The sequence below is a fragment of the Excalfactoria chinensis genome, chromosome 4, assembly GCF_039878825.1.
Source record: "Excalfactoria chinensis isolate bCotChi1 chromosome 4, bCotChi1.hap2, whole genome shotgun sequence".
In the NCBI taxonomy this organism is placed as follows: Eukaryota; Metazoa; Chordata; class Aves; order Galliformes; family Phasianidae; genus Excalfactoria; species Excalfactoria chinensis.
In genome coordinates, this window is record NC_092828.1 from 48,738,818 (window position 1) to 48,757,086 (window position 18,269).

At 39.1% G+C, this 18,269-nt stretch overlaps 1 protein-coding gene across 15 annotated transcripts in view; it reads left to right on the forward strand.

Annotated features, from left to right (window-relative positions):
* Window positions 1-18,269, forward strand: part of TENM3 (teneurin transmembrane protein 3) — a 396,952-nt gene that overhangs the window by 72,952 nt on the left and 305,731 nt on the right. For 14 of the 15 annotated variants that reach the window (XM_072333931.1, XM_072333908.1, XM_072333911.1 and 11 more), the window contains exon 2: window positions 16,516-16,818. In XM_072333931.1, the coding sequence (XP_072190032.1) occupies window positions 16,587-16,818 (232 nt within the window). In that variant the 5' untranslated portion in view covers window positions 16,516-16,586. Of the gene's footprint in view, window positions 1-16,515; window positions 16,819-18,269 lie in introns of those variants that run through there. The other variant, XM_072333916.1, reaches the window with a different exon arrangement.

An 18,269-nucleotide genomic window follows, 5' to 3' on the forward strand; every position in this document is an offset into this window, starting at 1 on the left:
CATTTGAAGTGTTCTGTATTTATTCTCCCTCTCTCTTGTATCTACAGGCAACCTAGTTGCCTGAAGGGTAGCAAAAAAAAAATTAATAATGTTCCTTTCCTAAGTTTGTAAAAACTGCTGTATCATTTAGAATATCTCTAGGATATGTAAAGTCTGCCATTTTAGTAAGCACCACAAAATATCTTGTTTTCATAGAGCCTATGAGTTTACTAGATTTTTTTAGGACTTGAAGAATCTAGACCTGCATGTGGTATTAACGTGTTGTGTGGTTGTTTTCTTTTCATGATAGAGTGATAGTGTTACTACATGATCAAGAACTTGGAAGACACAGTGACTGTCTAGATTACTCAGTTTTACACAAGCCGTAAAATGTTTATAATGGGAGCCTGCAGAGAAGTAATATTTGAGAAGTGGGAATTTTATGACCTTTCGTGATGCTTTGTGTAGTGTGCTTCTGACATTCTGTATGGAATTGAGATGCTTAGGGAGTTTTTATATGAGAAACAGAAGCTTTGACCTGTTCTCAGAATAAGAAATACTCATTTCTAGTGCTTTCTGTCAAGAAAATATTAAAACTAAATATATACCAGGTGAGTAAATGCACACTGGCCCTCTTTATTGTTATGAAATCATTCATGTTTAGGCGTGTTTGGGAGTGTGGGTGGTTCTGAGTGAAGGACATTTTGGAGAAAGGTTAGCCTCTCAGTATAGAAGTTTGAGAGAGGAGTTCATTGATCTCAATAATGAAGACATTGAAAAGTCCTTCAGCAGCAAACTTGACATTTTGTGATAGATGTGGAATTATTTGTAGAGACAGAAGGAAATGGGGGAAATATGTCAAGTAACAAACAAAATCCCACTAGATCTTACTTAAATGTGGGGTTTTTTTTGAGAGAGAGAAGCATCACAATCTTTATTTTCCCTTAGTTGGTCATCTGCCTTGACCATCAAGTTGATTTCAGATAGAGAAAGAAAGGAATTAAATACTTATTTTTCACTAATAACAGTCATAGATAGGTTGTAAAACTGCTAGCCAAGCAAGGAAACAAACAAAAACTTCAGTGCCCCTCTTTGCTATATTATCTGGCAGATTTGGTTTTGTTTTGTTTTTTTTTTTTAGTATCAAAAACACTGTAGCATCCTTCATGTTTAGACACAAACTTATGGTTCAATTCCGGAGCCTTCAGTTGGGTGCACGTTTGCTAAAACTTCAGATATTAACTCAAAAATTATCTAGTCATCTTTATTTTGAAAATGAAGCATTCATTAGAAGGCAGGACCTTGTTTAAAATAACCTTCCTTGAGTTATAACAAGGTTTATAATTTAAATGAAGGAAGATGATTGAAGTAAGCAGTAAGTAATCTCCATAATAAATACTGTTATATAAATCTGTCTTGATTTCTGATAGGTAACATTTTCAAGTAAAACTGCATGTAATATGTGTATGCTGTATGTATACAGTATCCTGACAGCTTTCCGCTGTACTTTTAAACCATGAGATTAAAGAGGAAACAGCAGTGAATTTACAGCCTTTTCAAAAAGGCCTAAGGAGAATATTCTCAAGTGTTAGTTTTCGGAAAGCAGGTGATTGTGCTGCTCAGTTTTAGTTTTCATTAATGAATTTCAAATAGCACTATTCCCATGCATCAGCGCCATGTCACCTGGCTACAATGAAGGTGCTCACATTTGTCTATGTTATGATTAAACATGGACTTTTTATACATCAAGCAGCAGAAAAACAGCTCATGAAAACACGAGTGTTGTCACTGTGTGTGTTTAACTACTGAAACTTGTCACTCCACTGTGCCCCCGTTATTTTTGTACTCTAAACTAAACAGACTAACTGCTGCTAAGGAGCTTTCAGGGGAGGCATGTCAAACACGAGGTGTATCATGCGATTGGACCAGAGCTGGGTTGGAAAAGTCAGTAGTTGGAGGGGGAAAAAGTGACCTTTTTCTCTCAACGTTGTCTTTACGCTTAAAGGAACAGATGAGATTCTGAATTATTCACAGTACTGAAAGCTCATGATCACCAGCGACAGTTGCAACAGCAGGTTATAGAAAGAGGTTTATGGGAGGTATTTTTTTGCCTGATTATGAAGCTCATCAAAGGATTCATTTCACCAGACTGTCTCTGGCAATTTGAGTATTTAAGGTCTGTGGGTGTGAGAGCTGTTTATTCCAAACTATAGAGAAAGAATATTTTCTTCCTACTTATGTAAGAATCTGTGTTGTAATAAAGGCTTAATATTATCACAGGTCTTCTGCGGTAATAGAACAAAACAGCTCTCTGAAAATGGTTTGCTGTTTCAGCATGTAGTCTCCTAAAATCAGTTATGATGTTAGTAATAGAGAAGAATTTTTTTAAAGCCATAAAATATAATTACTACATATGTAAATCATCTGTCCACCAAAACAAATAAATGGATTCCCATAGTAATTAAATGTTCTTCAAATGAAGAGAGGCACTATGACTTTTGTTTGTAAGTGATATGTGGTGGAAGATAAAACATTCGCTGTTCAGTGCTTTGTCTACTTCAATACATACTGTTCCTATTTCCCTGAAGAAGCTAGCTTTTAACAGCAGTATTTAAAATGCTTTCATTTCAGTAGATCAAATATAATGCTATATTTTCTAAAATTTATTCTCTCTTTTTGTTTTGAAAGCTACTGCTGTTTATTAAGAATTTGGAAGGTGATCACTTGTATGCAGAGTGTAATAGTTACCCTGCGGTCATCCATGAATGTCATGAGTAGTATCCTGTGACAAAGGCTGTTTGCTCATCAAACAGCCAAGTAGTCAAATGAGAACTTGTGTGGCAGCAACCATTCTTTTCATTGCTCCTTCATACACAATACTGAAAACTCTGCATGTGGAGAGAGTGAGGGAAAAGTAGTGGAAAGTGGTAAGAGAACTAATATCTGCTGTTGTAAGCAGCCTGAGTTTTTTAAAACCTTCTAAAGCTTTTGAAGTTCTGTCTTTGTGTTTAAAAGCTACTGCTTGCAAACTGAGCGGATGAGGAGACACGCATTATTGTTGCACACCGAGTCTTGAAGTAAAAGGTCTCATAGTGTTGGTAAGGAAATAAGAATTGGCTGGTTGTTCTATTAACATATTAGCAGTTAAATAGCTCATAGTAATAAAGAAAAGCCTCTTTAATAATATATTTCTTATTAATAATAATATTATTAATCAATTATGTGATTCCAGTGTTCTACTAGGTTGTAAGGTTGGCAATAAAATGGGTGGGTATGTATTGACAGGAAGCCACCATCTTTCTCTGCCCTTCATTGTGGGGAATCTGCTGCTCATTGTGAGGATTCTTTCCTTCTCATTCTTGAGATTCTGGCAAACAGTACTTGGTGAACCAATAGTTCAGTACAGAACCCTGCTTTATGACTTTATGGACAAGATTTTCAGAAACAGAATCTCACTGGGATTACTTTCTAAGAAAACAATATTGCATAATGTCCTAAGCGTGCCACACTATTATGACCAAGCTTTCAGGACTTGATGTTGTAGGGAGGCAAGGTACTACTTTTTTGGCTCCTTGTTGTACCTGCTTCTGAATGACTATAACACATCCAGTGCCCTTTGCATTAGACATGAACCAGTCAGTAGGTTTTTTGTTGTTGTTGTTGCCTTGCTGCTTTGAACAGTAACTAAATCCTTAAATAGGATGTGGAAGATGCAGCCTCTCAGTAATGTTGTTGACCTGCTGATAGGCTGCAGCTCCCGATAAATCTGACTCTTGTGCTGAAAGCTACTGACTTCTCCTTCACGCACTCTGGAGCATAGCCCTGTGGTTTTAACAGGTAAGAGGATATGGAATAATACAGTTAGCAATATCCCACTATAATTATTGAGGCTGTTTTCATTTGCACAGTGAATTTTGATGGGAAAAAAAAAAAAAAAAAAAAAAAAAAAAAAAAAAAAACAAAGTTGGAGGCAATTGGTTTTATATTTTTCTGGCTTCCAAGTGTAAAATCATTATAGAACTGGCCTCTACAGTGGCACTTTGCATGTTTAAATATTTGTTTTGTTGCCTACATTTAAAGTTTCCCCTGGTGTTTATTTGGATGGGGGCGATCTCCCCATATTTTTCAGGGCAAGGGAGAGAGAGTTTAAAAATTGAATTATGTAGTTATTAGAACATGCCTATCCTTGTCTTTTCTTCCAGTACTCCCTGGTTAATTTGTTTTGGTCATTTGTACCATAAAGTACTTATTATTGTGAAGCAGCAAATGATCAGCATTAAAGTGTTTTTGGAACATGTTGTTGTTGGAGGGATGAGGGAGGAGAATGACAGATACATGTATCTCAAATTTGAATGGCTTAGGTTAGCTGTACAGTGATTTTTTTTCAGTATTTTAGCTTCAAGAAAGATGACGGTTATGTTTATTTCATTCACAGCCCCCAATAATACTTTCATCACAGCATGTCTTTCATAGGTTTTATTTGTATACATATATGCATACATGTGTATTAAACATTTATAAATATATATTTCTATGCATACACACATATTTCACTCCCTTTGTAATGTTTAATTAATCTTTTAAGCTTTAGGGAGTTAAGCTCTGCGCACTGGTATAGATCTGATGTTTCTTATAAAATCGGGCCACAGAGCTGTGTGTCTCCTTCCCATTCCAAGCTCCCTAACCTACTTTGCTCTACTCTCCTTTGCTGTGTTCTGAACTTTCTGTACAAGTCTTTCTCTGTTCCAGCTGTGCTTGGTGTTTATGAGTAATGCAATTTCTCCTTTGCATTACTAGCAAATTCTTCGATTTTAAGTTCTTAAATTCATTTATATGGAGATCTGTCATGACAGAGCATTAAGATTTCCTTTATTCCTGGTGACCCCCAATATCAAAGATATGCTCTCAAAATCCTGACATCTGTCCTTTAAAAATCCTTTCCTTTCTGGATGCTTGCATCTTGTAAACCCCAATTAACTTGCACACTCACTCTCACTCCCTCTTATTCTCTCACACATGTATTTTATCACTGATCTTGTCCTACAGCTCCCTACAGCACACTAAAGCAGTATGTTCTTGAATGCTGATGAGAATGCATTGAGTCAACCTGTAAACTTGGGGGGTCAAGGAGGAATGAAGCAGCACAATTGTTGTTCTCAGCTGAATAAGGGCATCTCAAGAAGGCAAGTGCATCCGGAAATGATAACCATGTGGTGTGATCCTCTTCATTCACCATGCTGGGTAGTCTCATCCTTTCACCTGCGTGCGCTAAGAGCCTATGATATTCATCAGACCGGCTCCAGTCTCAGGGCTTATCTACATCAGTGGCATCAGTGGTTTTAAAAGTGCACTCTTCTGTCAGTATAGCTGCATCTGCACAATAAATTTTGCTAGCTTAAGCTATGACTTGTAGTAAATTCAGCTACACTGGAAAAACTTTTCAGTACTGACTGGATCTCTCAGTTTGGTGCATTTTGAAAGAATGCTCCTTAGCTGTACGAATACAGAGATGAGACCTCAGTGCCGTCAGGTTCAATACAGATGCTGGGCTGTTTCTCCCTCTGATTCTTGCATTTCTTCAGTCCTTGACTACCTCCCAGAAACAGAAGAATCACCTTTTTTTTCTGAATGTAGGTAATGCAGGTGCAGGAACTTCTTGGACTTCCTGCTGAGCTGTAGGGTTCTCCGTATTAGGATGGACAGGGGACTCTCTGTTCCGTTATGTAGATCAACAAATCTTCCAAATCCTCACTGAATGCATCTTTTCTCTTGCTCACAAAAACAATGTGAGTATCAAGATAATTCAGAAAAATGTTGGTGCTTGGAACAGCCTGTACTGGAGAGGAATTTATGTGCTTACCTGTACATTTAAGAAAATCTCAAATAGTTTATTATTAGATATGAGACGATGCAAAAAATGAAATATGTATCACTATACATTAGTGATATTTCCACTCTGTGTGTTCCATATTAAAATGGAATTGGAAACCATTTAATTTTCATCCTATTTCAAATATCTGCTCATCTGGCCAGCAGTCCATGTGTACTTATGTGAGTTATCTTGACTGTCACTGTGGGAAAGATTTTGGTCCGTTTTCTGCTTTTGCTTTCCCTGTCCTGTTAAGTGAGCCATACCCTGCAGTCTTCCTGGCTTTGAGTCTTTGCACCTGAGTGGAACCCAGTTAGGTGTAAAGTTTAGTTCTGGCGTTACTGAACTGTGGAATTTCTGTCCAAAACTCAAATTAGATAACAAGGGATTTCATTAATAATCATCAGATATTTTCATTACTCAATTATAGCTGTTTGTCCATGCATTTGGAGGTCAAATTCCATTTGCTGTGTTGAGACTTTTTTTTTCTTTTTTTTTCTTTATAAGTTGTCTGTCTTTTAAAAGTCACTTTTGGATCTGTTACTGAACTGAATTGTTACTGTCTGAAATCAGTGTTTGTACTGAGAAATTCAGCATATCACCTTAAGTGGGAATAAGGATTTAAAGAAGCAGTCTCCCTGCCTTGCAAAAGCATAACATGAAGCTGCTCAATACTTACTATAAAAGCTGGTGCATCTTTTACGAATCTAAGAACTTTTGGCAGTGAGGTATTTTTTTACATATTGAGAGTGGTTGCTGTGAGATGCAAGTGCATCGCACCAGCCGCTGTTGCTGGACTCTGCTAGCAGCAGCTCTGCTGCACCGCTCCCCACCACAGGAATTATGCTGTGTGTGGGAGCACAACTGGGGCCATACCTACAGGTGACAAACACAGGCAGAGGAGGAAGGTGGTAGGACATGGTTCTTCATGGGACTTCCCTAGCTTTGCAAAGGATGCTCTATGTTATTAAAGGTTAATCATTTGTTCTTTGAAGGCAGATACCAGAGAGGGTCTTGGTTGGCAGTCAGCTAGGACTATGCCAGTGCAGGCTCTGTGAAAATATTCAAAGCGAAGTGTGGTTCTTTGAACAAACTTGCTAAGTATGGTTGCAAATTTTATGTCTCAAAGAGTTAACCAAAGAGCATATTTTAAAACATTATTCCTTTGTTTGCATTAGTCATAGAATCATAGAATGGTAGGATGGAAGGGACCTTAAATATCATTAAGCTCTAGCCTCTCTGGTTGGCATGGCTGACTGCCAACTCAGTCTGCCCAGGGTCTCACTCAATCTGGCCTTGAATGCCACCAAAGATGGGGCATCCATAGTTTCTTTGGGCAGCCTGTGCCAGGGCCTCACTGCCCCCTAAGCAAAGAATTTCTAACATCAAACCTAAATTCCCCCTCCTTTAGTATAAAGCCATTACCCCCTGTCTTCCCACTATTAGACCATGTAAAAAGTTGATTCCATCTCCTGTTTATATGCTCCCTTCAAATACTGAAAGGCCACAGTGAGGTCTCCCCAGAGCCTTCTCTTCTCCAAGCTAAATAAGCCCAGTTTCCTCAACCTTTCTTCATAGGAGAGGTGCTCCAGCCCTTTCATCATCTTAGTGACCCTCTTCTGGACCTGCTGCAACAGCTCCACATCCTTCCTGTACTTGGGGCTCCAGGCCTGGACACAGAACTCCAGATGGGGCAGAATGACAGGATACAGAGAGATGATCTCTTCCATCTCCTTGCTGGCCACTCCAAATCAATTAATCAGAGTCTTTTTCCTGTTGAAATTGGAGGCAGACCCTAGGACTAGAAGTCAAATAATGGCAATGAGAGGACAGGTGTTTGTTTTTTTTTTTTTGTTTGTTCATTTGTTTTGCATGACCTTTGAGGTAAGGCTAAAAATCTGATGCTATAAATGAGTTAGAAGAGGAATTACAGAAGAAAGTGTTCCAACAGAGCAGACAGCCTCCACCCTTTACTATACATTAGTGTAGGATACTGCCAAAGAGGAGACAGAGGGTGTAAGAAAATGCTGCAGCTTGCACAGACAGGAAATGGGAACCCGGGGAGGGTTGAGGGGCATGTGACTGCTGATATAGACAGGTATGTGCAGAATAGAGATTGCTAATGTAAACTTAAGATAAACAGAGCTTTGCTACATTTCATGCTACCTGGGCATCAGCTAATAGATTTTCATGCTTCTGTATTAGAAGTGATGAATAAATGTTGTAACGGTAGGAGAAACACTATTAATGCTATACACTATGGAGACTTTTTTCATCATTAAAAAAAATAAAATAAAAGGCAGTATGCCTGATTCACCTTCCTAGTCAGCCTGTATTGAAGTGACTTGTTAGTAAGTCTCCATGCTCCCAGGTAGAGATGATGTTATAATTACACTGGGACCAAGTCTGAAAATCCAGTTACCCATATGATCACTGGGAAAAGAAAAATCCTCCTGTGAATGTTTTCTATTTATGTGGGATTTCAAGTTTTGCTGTGAGGAGCTGTACACGGAAACCAAGGCTTGTGCTGCCTCCGTGCCCCATGTAACACAGCTTCAGCACCTGCCCTTCTGCCTTCTTTCTTCCCTCTCCTGCTCATCACCAGTGACATCCTCACTGCAGGGGTCCTCCTCAGCTTACACACACCTTCAGAAAGCTGTTTTCAGCCATGATCTGTGAGAGTGCCCAGCTATTGTGTGTCATGTGTGATCTAATTGTAGTGACTGGAGAGAGGTATTTTTAAAACCTTATTACTGTCAAATTGTTGGAAATTAACTCTGTTATGAGATGGAGGAGTTGAATGATGGACAGCTTGTTCAGATGGTAAAGCTTGACATACAGATAGCTTTGTTATCTGAGCAGGAATGAACAAAACATTGCACTGTGTTCTCTGCGTGGGGACTCGGGGACTGGTGCGCCCTTGCTGATGCTTAGGGTTTGTTACATTGTGGGTTATAGGTGGGCTTGTTACATGTGGGTTCTCCATCTGACTTGTTTTAGTTTCAGCAATCCCTAGATTTCTTTGGCTTTGTCTCAGAACAGAAGGGCGAGTTCGGAGCAGGTGCAAAAGTAAACTTGGGAGATACTGATCAGGAAGGAATTACACCTGCATAAATCAGGAGTCCATGTAGATGGGTTGGGTGAGGAGAGGGGGAAAAAGTAATGTCTGAAATAAGTGCTGGGAAGGAGATGGTGGCATACATGTGAGTTTCAGGTTTAAAGGAGTGGATGAAAGTATTTAAGGCATTTTAATTGTTGCTGAATAATGAATTATGCAGTGCTGACTCTGGGAGTTTATTACTTAGCTCTGAAGTAAATCATGCATGATGCTCTGCTCTTCTGAGGCTTTGTTTCTTCTTTTTGGCTGCTCAGGGTTTCCTCTTTTTTCTAGGCTTTCTAGGTTCCTATAAACCATTCTTCCTGAAGAGGAACAGAAATTGCTGGTGATAGCCAAGTCTTGAACCCCTCCAAAGGGGAAGTTGATCCAGTCCCTGTTTGCGAACTACAGGGCTACGTGCAAGTAGGGTTAGCATGATGCTGCTTTCAGTTCTCTCCTTCTGGAGGCTCCCAGCCCTGCTGTGGGATCTTTGAGAAATCACAAGGAGCTGCTGCTCCATCGCAGCCACAGCTGCACAGTCCTTGTGCTTGCAGAGGAAGATGGTGTCTGAAGGAGCATTGCCCTCACTCCCTCAGAGGAAAATGGCACCCTCAGGAGTACTGCTTGTGCTCCCATAGAGGAAGATGGCATCTGGAGGAGTAATGCCCACGCTCCCTTGGGGTGAGGGATGACATGAGGCATTTGTTTGCTTTTCTTTCCCTTAGGGGTTTTGGCCTTAACTACTGGCCACAAAACTTCCACAAATGTGGATCCACTCTGTGACTGACCAGCACCCCGGATCTTTTTTGCAAATTTTCTCATCTCTCATTGCAACAAACTTTCTGTTGCATGTAAAATGCATTTAGTTGTTGTTTGTTCTGCCTCTGATGAAGTTGAGATATTTTTATAGACTCTAGAAAGTAACTTTTATTATTATTACATCCTTTAGTGTTGCAGATATGAGTGCTCTGCTCCCCTGACTAATGCAGAAAAATGCACAGATGTATGCAGTGTATTTTTGCTGGTCGTTTTTTTTCCTCCTCCTTTCCTCGTTATATTTTTTTCTTTTCTATATATAATCCAATTATAAAGCATAGGGTTAGCCCATGAATGAGGGAGGCTTTTCCTGATTTCAGGCTGTGAGCTGCTGGCTGGCAGCCTTTCTGTTCCCAGCTCCTCTGGCTTTGGGTGCTTACACTCCTGTCTCTGTGCTGGAAGACAGACTTTTAATATTAAGAAGTGAGTTTCTAGATATGATGACCTGAAATATCCATGTATTAAGAGTCATCAGTTTGACTAATGGCACACCATGGCTACAGATCATCCTAAGCACCTCTTCAAAGTGTCATTTTTCCAGCTCAGTTCATTTCTGACATATCTCACTTTATCAGCCATTGAAGTGGAAATTTCATCACTCTTTTATGCCTTTTGAGTTTTTCTTAGTATTTGTTTGTAATAGGTTTTATGGGTGATTAGTTGTGTGAATTGTGAGTATTTCTGTGGACAGGAGACTCTCTTAATTTGCTTGATATTTGTACACTTTTTAATCTTCATGCGATACATTTCCTGCTGAATTTGCTTTGTTCCTTTTGCTGTTAAAAGGCATGCAAGTATTATAACTAGTGCAAATTGCGATTACCATAATATTTACATCAACAAACAATTGCAATTACAAGGAAATCCTGGTTAAATTAAAATAATACAGTAGAACTACTTAGGCATTACTTGTAGCAGTTTTCAGAGCTGACAATAGAAGCTGTCCTGACACCAATCTGTGCAACCACTAATTTGGAGCAGAAGTCAGAGCCTGCTTCTTCCTGCTGAAGTGCTGCAATGCTTTTCCCATCGTGTTGTTGCAGTACCGTATTGTGAGAGGAAATTTGTTCCTGACTGAAGCGAGCAGAGTTCAGGCTCATGTTAACCGAATGCGGAAGGATCAACGATCCCTAATTCATAATCATAGTAATTGGTAATAAAAATAATAGTAATTCAGTAATAGCGCAGGCTTCTGAGTGCAGCTGTGAATGCTGGCATTCTTAGGTATGCCTAAATTGTTAGCTGTGGGTCTTTGGAGGGAAGACAGTGCTGAATGCCTCAGTCCATTCCCCAGCCCTGCTCCTGCTGCCCTACCACTCAGCAGTGCATGGCTGTGTCACAGCAGCGCTTCCTGCCTGTGAGACCAGCAGAGAGGGCCTGGCCGTGCTGTAACCACATCTCATGCTCATTGCTGCTCTTATCTAACAAGGAAATTACATGTTTCATCCTCCCTTTTTTTTTTTTTTTTTTTTTTTTTTTTTTTTGCACTGTATGTATTAAAATATTACCCTCTTTTTCTCAGCACCAACTCAATTTTTGCTTTGTGTGTTTTGAGTTGTCTAAAATGGCTATACACACTGAAAGGGAGTATAATATATGCTGTAGCAGATGGATAAATCAAGACCAGCAATAGCATAATATCTTCTATGTGACTATCACTTCTTTGTTTTGGTAACAAGCATTTTTATTCTTAACTTTTTATTATTTTGTGTCTGTGTAGCTTTTGGGTATCAAAGGGTATAAAATACTGAGCTTTTTTTAAGCTCTTTATTCCATTACCTCAGCGTTCTAACCAGCTCCTGTGCTGGAAGAAGATTCCCTGTGAGTGTTGGGAGAGCAGCCATCCTGTTGCCAAACTGTAACAACCCTTTGGGGAGCTTGGCATTGAAGCTACAGAATTAAATGCAATAATTTCCCATAACTGCTTTAAAAAGCCTGCAGGCATGCTGAAGTTGTAGCTGGATGTTTTAGATAATTCTCCATAGCATGACTTTTCATCTCCATTTACATTTTGACAATTAAAATATGCAGTACATTTTATGCCTGCTGCATTTTTCCTATAAAGTTGTGTAAGGCTTCAGTGTTGAAAGTGCTTGTTTGTTTGCTTGTTTGTTTTGTAAAAAGCTATGCAATTGTTTCTTTTCACCATGGTGGCTTTATTTTGCATTTCAGTGATGAAGGGGAACTGAAAGACTGTCTTGGAGAATTCTAAATAACATGCAGAACTCCTGCTTTTGCATTAGCTGGCTGTGAGACTGAGCTGAGATTCCTGTTCAGTCACTGAAGCTCCCACCACAGCTTCAGCATGCGTGGCTTTACATACCAAAGCTATTTGCAGCACTTGAAGTGAATGAGAGAACTACCATCTCACAACTTAATTTGGTTACCTTACCTGACTTAGAAGTTAAGGATTGTCTGAAAATATTTACCAAAGGGAAGGAGTTCTGTGGTCCCAGTGACCCAGTCACTTATAAGAGATGCCTCTTTGGTTGTCCTGTTTCCAGAAGAAATAATTTTAATTAAAAAATAGGCATCTGCCGTTTGTAATTTTGAATGGCTTTTATAATTTGGCAGCTACCTGGGGCTGCAGCAGAGGCTATACAAGTGGGATGGGGTTCGGAACAGGAGAGCTGATGTGTGGGTCTGGTGATTGATATATGCTCACCATATATGTGCTGTGTATGTACCCCAACTGGAGTCCAAACACTGGCCAAATCCTTACAAAGTCACAGAGGATCCAAGAGGCAGTGACTGAGATGAGCACCCCTGATGTCTTGTGAACAGAAAAGCATCAACCTCTTGGAACAGTGGCATACGTTGGTTAGTTAATTTTCAGTTGTCATCACTGGAAGTTGTGATGCAACACAGCACTTAGCGTGACTGTTTTGACATCTGCATGTGACTGGATGAGTTAACTGTTAGCTTGATAAATAACTGCTTTGTGAAGATTCCTATTTTGTGAGAACCATAAATATTGATATGACCTTGATTGTGTGTCAGATTAGTCATTGCATTTATATTGCATTCATTACCAATATTTTGATTGAATACAAAAAAGACAGGGATCTGTTGGAAAGAGTTCAAGTGAGGGCCACAAAGATGGTGAAGGGCCTGGAGCGTCTTCCCTATGAAGAAAGGCTAAATGAACTGGGTCTGTTTAGCCTTGAGAAAAGAAGACTGAGAGGGGATCTGATCCAGGTCTATAAATATCTGAGGTGTGTGGGGCAAAGTGGCGAGGCCAGACTCTTTTCAGCAGTGTGTGGAGACAGGACAGGGGAAAACAGCCAGAAACTGGAGCATACAGAACTTCTTTATGGTGAGGGTGACGGAGCACTGGAATAGGCTGCCCAGGGCGGTGGTGGAGACTCCTCCTGGTGATATTCAAGACCCGCCTGGACGCCTACCTGCACGACCTGGTGTAGGGAACCTGCTTTGGCAGGGGGGTTGGACTTGATCCCTGGAAGTACCTTCCAGCCCCTACGATTCTGTGATTGAGGTTCTTCTAAGACTAGAAGAGAGGAGAAAGAAAGCTGGTCACTATATTCGGTCAACTCTCAGCAGGATGCAGCTTTAATGTTACTAAGAACAAAAGAGGAGAAAACAGGAAAAATGTGCTGAAATTTGTCTACAATTTGGTTCTGTTAAATCTGGAGATTGGGGTGGGAATTTTTCAGTAACTTGCAGGGTGTTTTTCTGAATCAATATTATCATACTAATTATAATTAATTGAGAATTTTCATTGAATTTATGGGGAAAGAAAGATTGTTTTAAAAATTGGAAGTGTGTGATAGGATTCCCGGTGGGACAAATAAGTCCTGTGAGGTGCTGAGGCTGCTGCAGCACCTTGTACAATGCTGGGTTGCTTCAGTGAAGGGTTACAGCTCAACTCTTGTAAGGCCATCTGCACATATGCCTGTGTTTGACTCATCATTGCCAGACCAATAAATAATTGTTAATGCTGATATATTTCTGTGTTCTGCAAATACATCTGTGCTGTGCTCCTTCTTTCTGTTCATGTTTTGCTCATCGTGCAGGATGTTTATTTGTAGACAGATCTTTAAGATAGTTTTATTCTGGCTCCTTACTTCTGATATTTATATTAATTCACTGATTAAAAGAATTTAAAGGTCTGAGCCTAAGTGTGTTAAATCTTTCCTAAAACTTGCAGGGAGGCACTAATAACTTCTGAGAAGCTTAAAGGCAGCTGAAGGTAAAGAGGTGTTTTGTGTAATGCTGGGTTTGAAAAGATCAAGGTCTTAAATCTGTTTTGTTTTGTTTTTTTTCAAAATGCCCACCAAAAAAAAATGCACTAGCCCTCATTGTTTATCATGGCAGCGTAAACACTGTCAGTATCTCAATAATCGGATGCTGTTAAACAGCTTGTATTTTTTGTAACCTTTGCGTGCTGTGCCTAGAGAAGCAATAGATAACCCAGCAAACTGCCTTTTGATGTTTTATTGAATTCATTGACTTCTGTGGGAAGCAGATCAGTAGTTCTCCTCATGCTACAGCATAGATTAAATCTTTGAGGATTTTAGCTTGCTATACTAACAAAGTATTCTGCAAGGAGTGTTTTTTTGTTTTTTTTTTTAATATCAAGAAGGAGCTACATATGCCCAGAAACTTGAAAAAATCAAAATTATTTAAACTTCGATGATGAATAGCACATGTCAGTTTTCCCAGGGCACAATTTAAAGACATTACAAATTAGTGTCCCTTTACAGACTTGAAATGCATAGAAGGGTAGATGGGCATGCAATCTGAATGTTCCAGAAGAATACCTGCATGTACTCATTAATGATGATTTTTGAAAGCATGTTTTAGTAATAAAGCACCAAGTTCACAAAGTGCTTAGAAAATTATTTTCATGTGGGAAGAACTTGCATTCATTAGTCAATCAAATGTTTTAAAATCTGGGGGTTTCATATCAGATCAAAAGATATGCTGCATGGACATGCAGACATCCAAATAGTCATAAAATGTGTATGCTATTATGCTACCTCAATTTTATTGCCCACATACAAATATTTCCATTTCTTTTATTACTCAAGTGTTTGAAAATGTAATTAATATAGAAGAGAATTTGCTCAAATGGGAAACTTGGCAGCTTTGTCTTGTAGGTATATAGTGAGATTCAGGCAGGTCAAGAAACATGAGAGTTTTTCAGAGCATTTCAAAACAGAAGATGATAAAAGACTTGCCATTCAATAATTTGAATTACATTTTGGTATTAAATGCTCACTAAGATTGTTTCGTGGGTGAGAACGAATTAGTTTGTTGTTAAATGCTTAAAAGTGTAACAGGTTAAGAGTTCTAAAGCAGACTTATGTTTGCTGAACAGTCTGCAAATAGAATTGGATGTTACTTTGTGTTACACACTGCAAAATGTTATTTGAATTAGAGGGAATGGTCTTAAGTTGCACAAGGGCAGGTTCAGGTTGGATGTTAGGAAAAGTTTCTTTTCTGAAAGCATGTCCAGGTGCTGGAATGGGTTGCCCAGGGGGGTGGTGGTGACACTGTCCCTGGAAGTATTCAGGAAATGTTTAGATGCTGTACTGAGAGACGTGGCTTAGTGGGGATGGTAGGTGAATGATTGGACTGGATGATCTCCAGCCTTGGTAATTCTGTGGCTCTCTAAATTCTGCATCACTTGACTCCACAAAATAATCATTTGTGGTAATTAAGTATGTTAAATTGAGAGTAGCACCGAGGAGAAAGTTCTTGAGGTAGAACAGAGTCCCAGCGTAAAAGATGTTGAACAAGAAATATCAAAGCCTTATTTAATAGGTTCAGCTGTGAAGTATTAAAGCCATCCAGACTTTATGAATTTGCACAGTCATTAAAATATATGAATTATATTCTTGATTTTAATGTAGCCCTTCTGTTTAAAAACAATGGCAGAATTTAAACTTTGGAAACTTTCTGTACTGTGGGAAGTGTAATTTTCCTTACTTTGTTGGAAGTGAAGTTATTTCTGTTAACTGTGTTGGGCCCATGAGATGGAACAGGGGAACCTTCTTTTGAAAACTAACTGGAATGAACCATTAAAGAAAAATGAATAGAAATAAGTTTCTTACTGTAACATTTCTCAACAACATGATGGAAGGAAAAATTACTCCTGAATGTCATTTCCAAATAAAATATTTCCTTGCTTCCCAGCAGAAGCTATATCAAACATACTACCCGAGAGAAGCCTTCCTACATATCGCCTGTGATGTTTTTGTAGCTTGCTGTGAAATTATATGTATGCTCTTGGTGAGAACAATTTTATAAGACTGGAATTGACAATAAGCATTGTAGTAGTCTGTATCTCAGAAATAGACATTAGAATGAGGAGTTTCTGACAAGCAGGAGGAAAAAGCATGTGTCTTTCCCATTAGGCACACACGTCCCTCAGGAAAGTCAGAGTGATATATTTGCAGATAGAAAGACTTTCAGTGAGTAACACGTTCCTTAAGCTCAAAAGCTGAGGGGGTTTTCTCCCTTAGTTTTTGGTATGGTTTTAGTATTCTAATCTTCTGTATAAATAGAAGATTGTTGTGACTGGCGTTGTTGTTAACAGGAATTAGCTGTTTTCTCCTCAGGATAGCTTGTACCTGAAACTATCAGGAGTCTTACGCACACAATGGGACTGCATTTTGCCCATAGTTGATCAGACCTTTCTCTGATCTCACATCAGGTAGTTAGAAAAGTAATCACAGCAATTAGAGATTGTTGTAACACATCTTCTTTTGTCTCTCTCATTCTGTTTTAGGTAGATGTGAGCTGAATGTAGATAAGAATTCCGAACAGGCTGGGCTGATGCGCACACGGAAGGAATGAAGTATGGATGTGAAAGAACGTCGGCCTTATTGCTCCCTGACAAAGAGCAGGCGGGACAAGGAGCGGCGCTACACAAATTCTTCTGCAGAAAATGAAGAGTGCAGAGTGCCTACGCAGAAGTCCTACAGCTCCAGTGAAACCCTGAAGGCTTTTGATCATGATTCCTCTAGGTTGCTGTATGGAAACCGGGTAAAAGACTTGGTCCACAGAGAAGCAGATGAGTATACCAGACAAGGTAGGCAAGAGGTTTTTATACAACTGGAGTGTATAATTCATTAGTACCATGTAACGAGGCATTCCTACTGTGGGAAGAGGATGTCATTATACCCGTTTTAACACTTTTAGTAGTACTCTGCACAAACAATACACTTCATTTGTATCTTCCTAAATATTTTACAAAGATGGGAGAGCATTATGTGCCGTCTTTGAAATAAATAATATATGCTAAACAGGAAACCTACATAAGTGTCCCATGTTGGGCAATGACTCAGTGACAGCTTTGTGAGTTAGAGCGTGAAGTATTCAGGCCTTACAGTTTAAAAACCAGACCCCCGGCAAAATGGATCATCTGATTAATGGGTTGTCCAAAAGATTGCCACTCCAATATCCCTAAAATTTAAATAGCTTCAGAATTAATCACAAGAAATGAATGCAACCATTCAGAGAACATGAGGCCCCATAAGTAGGCTTGCTGAAAAATCCAGTATGCGTATTTGAGTATACAAATAATTTAATAGCTGAGTGCTTTTAGTTCACAAGGGCGGTAATAGAGCACTGTAGAGTGAGTAAATTAGTAAGGTAAATCAGTTTGAAAGTGGGTTGTTGTTGGGTTGTTTGTTTTTGGTTTTTTTTGTGTGTGTGTGTGTTCTGTTTTTGTTTGCTTTTAGTGGATAAATGTGACACCTAATCAGATGCTAACTGCTGTCTCTGTTAAATTTCTGAGTCTAGGACAGGAGAGATGTGAGAGATGTAAATATCCATGTAGTTATCCAAAACCCAGCCTGATGTGGCCCTGGACAGTTTGCTGTAGCTGACCCCAGCTGAGGGAGAGTTTGGTCTAACTGCTCTTAAGAGATCCCTTACGATTCTGTCAGGTTGCACTTAGCACTCATTAGGGTCAAGATCTCAGTGCATCACTTTGGATTCAAAAATGTAACCTCTAGGATTGGCATTTCTATACTTCCACAACGAAAGTACTTAATGTAAGGTTTAAAAAAAATAAATAAAAATGTTGGGATGTGTGCAGTATTACTGCCTAGCTATCTATAAGAATAAATATAGGCCAGAAGATGAGTAAAACGAACCCTCAGTCTTCTATATAAAGAATCCTCTCTTCTGAGGAAGCAGGAGTAGATTAAGGAGTAGATATAGAATGCTTTTTCCTTGCAACGAAGTCTTTAGCTTCGATTTTAGAATTGCTTAAAAAATATTTTCCCCATTGGTAGTTTATCTTTGTTCCAAGTAGAATAACTTTACATTAGAATTAGAGCCATGCAGATGGTGTTGACTTTTTTCTCTACAAATGTCTACAAAGGAAATAAAAATATTTCCCTTCGACTCATATAACTGAGGATGACTGCTACTGTGGTCTGTCTGCTTTCTGCTGTGTATTTTTGGTTTCTGTGATATGTTGAATCTTCAGGTCATCGCTACTTTCAAGCTGAAGTCATTAGTCACCTTGATCCT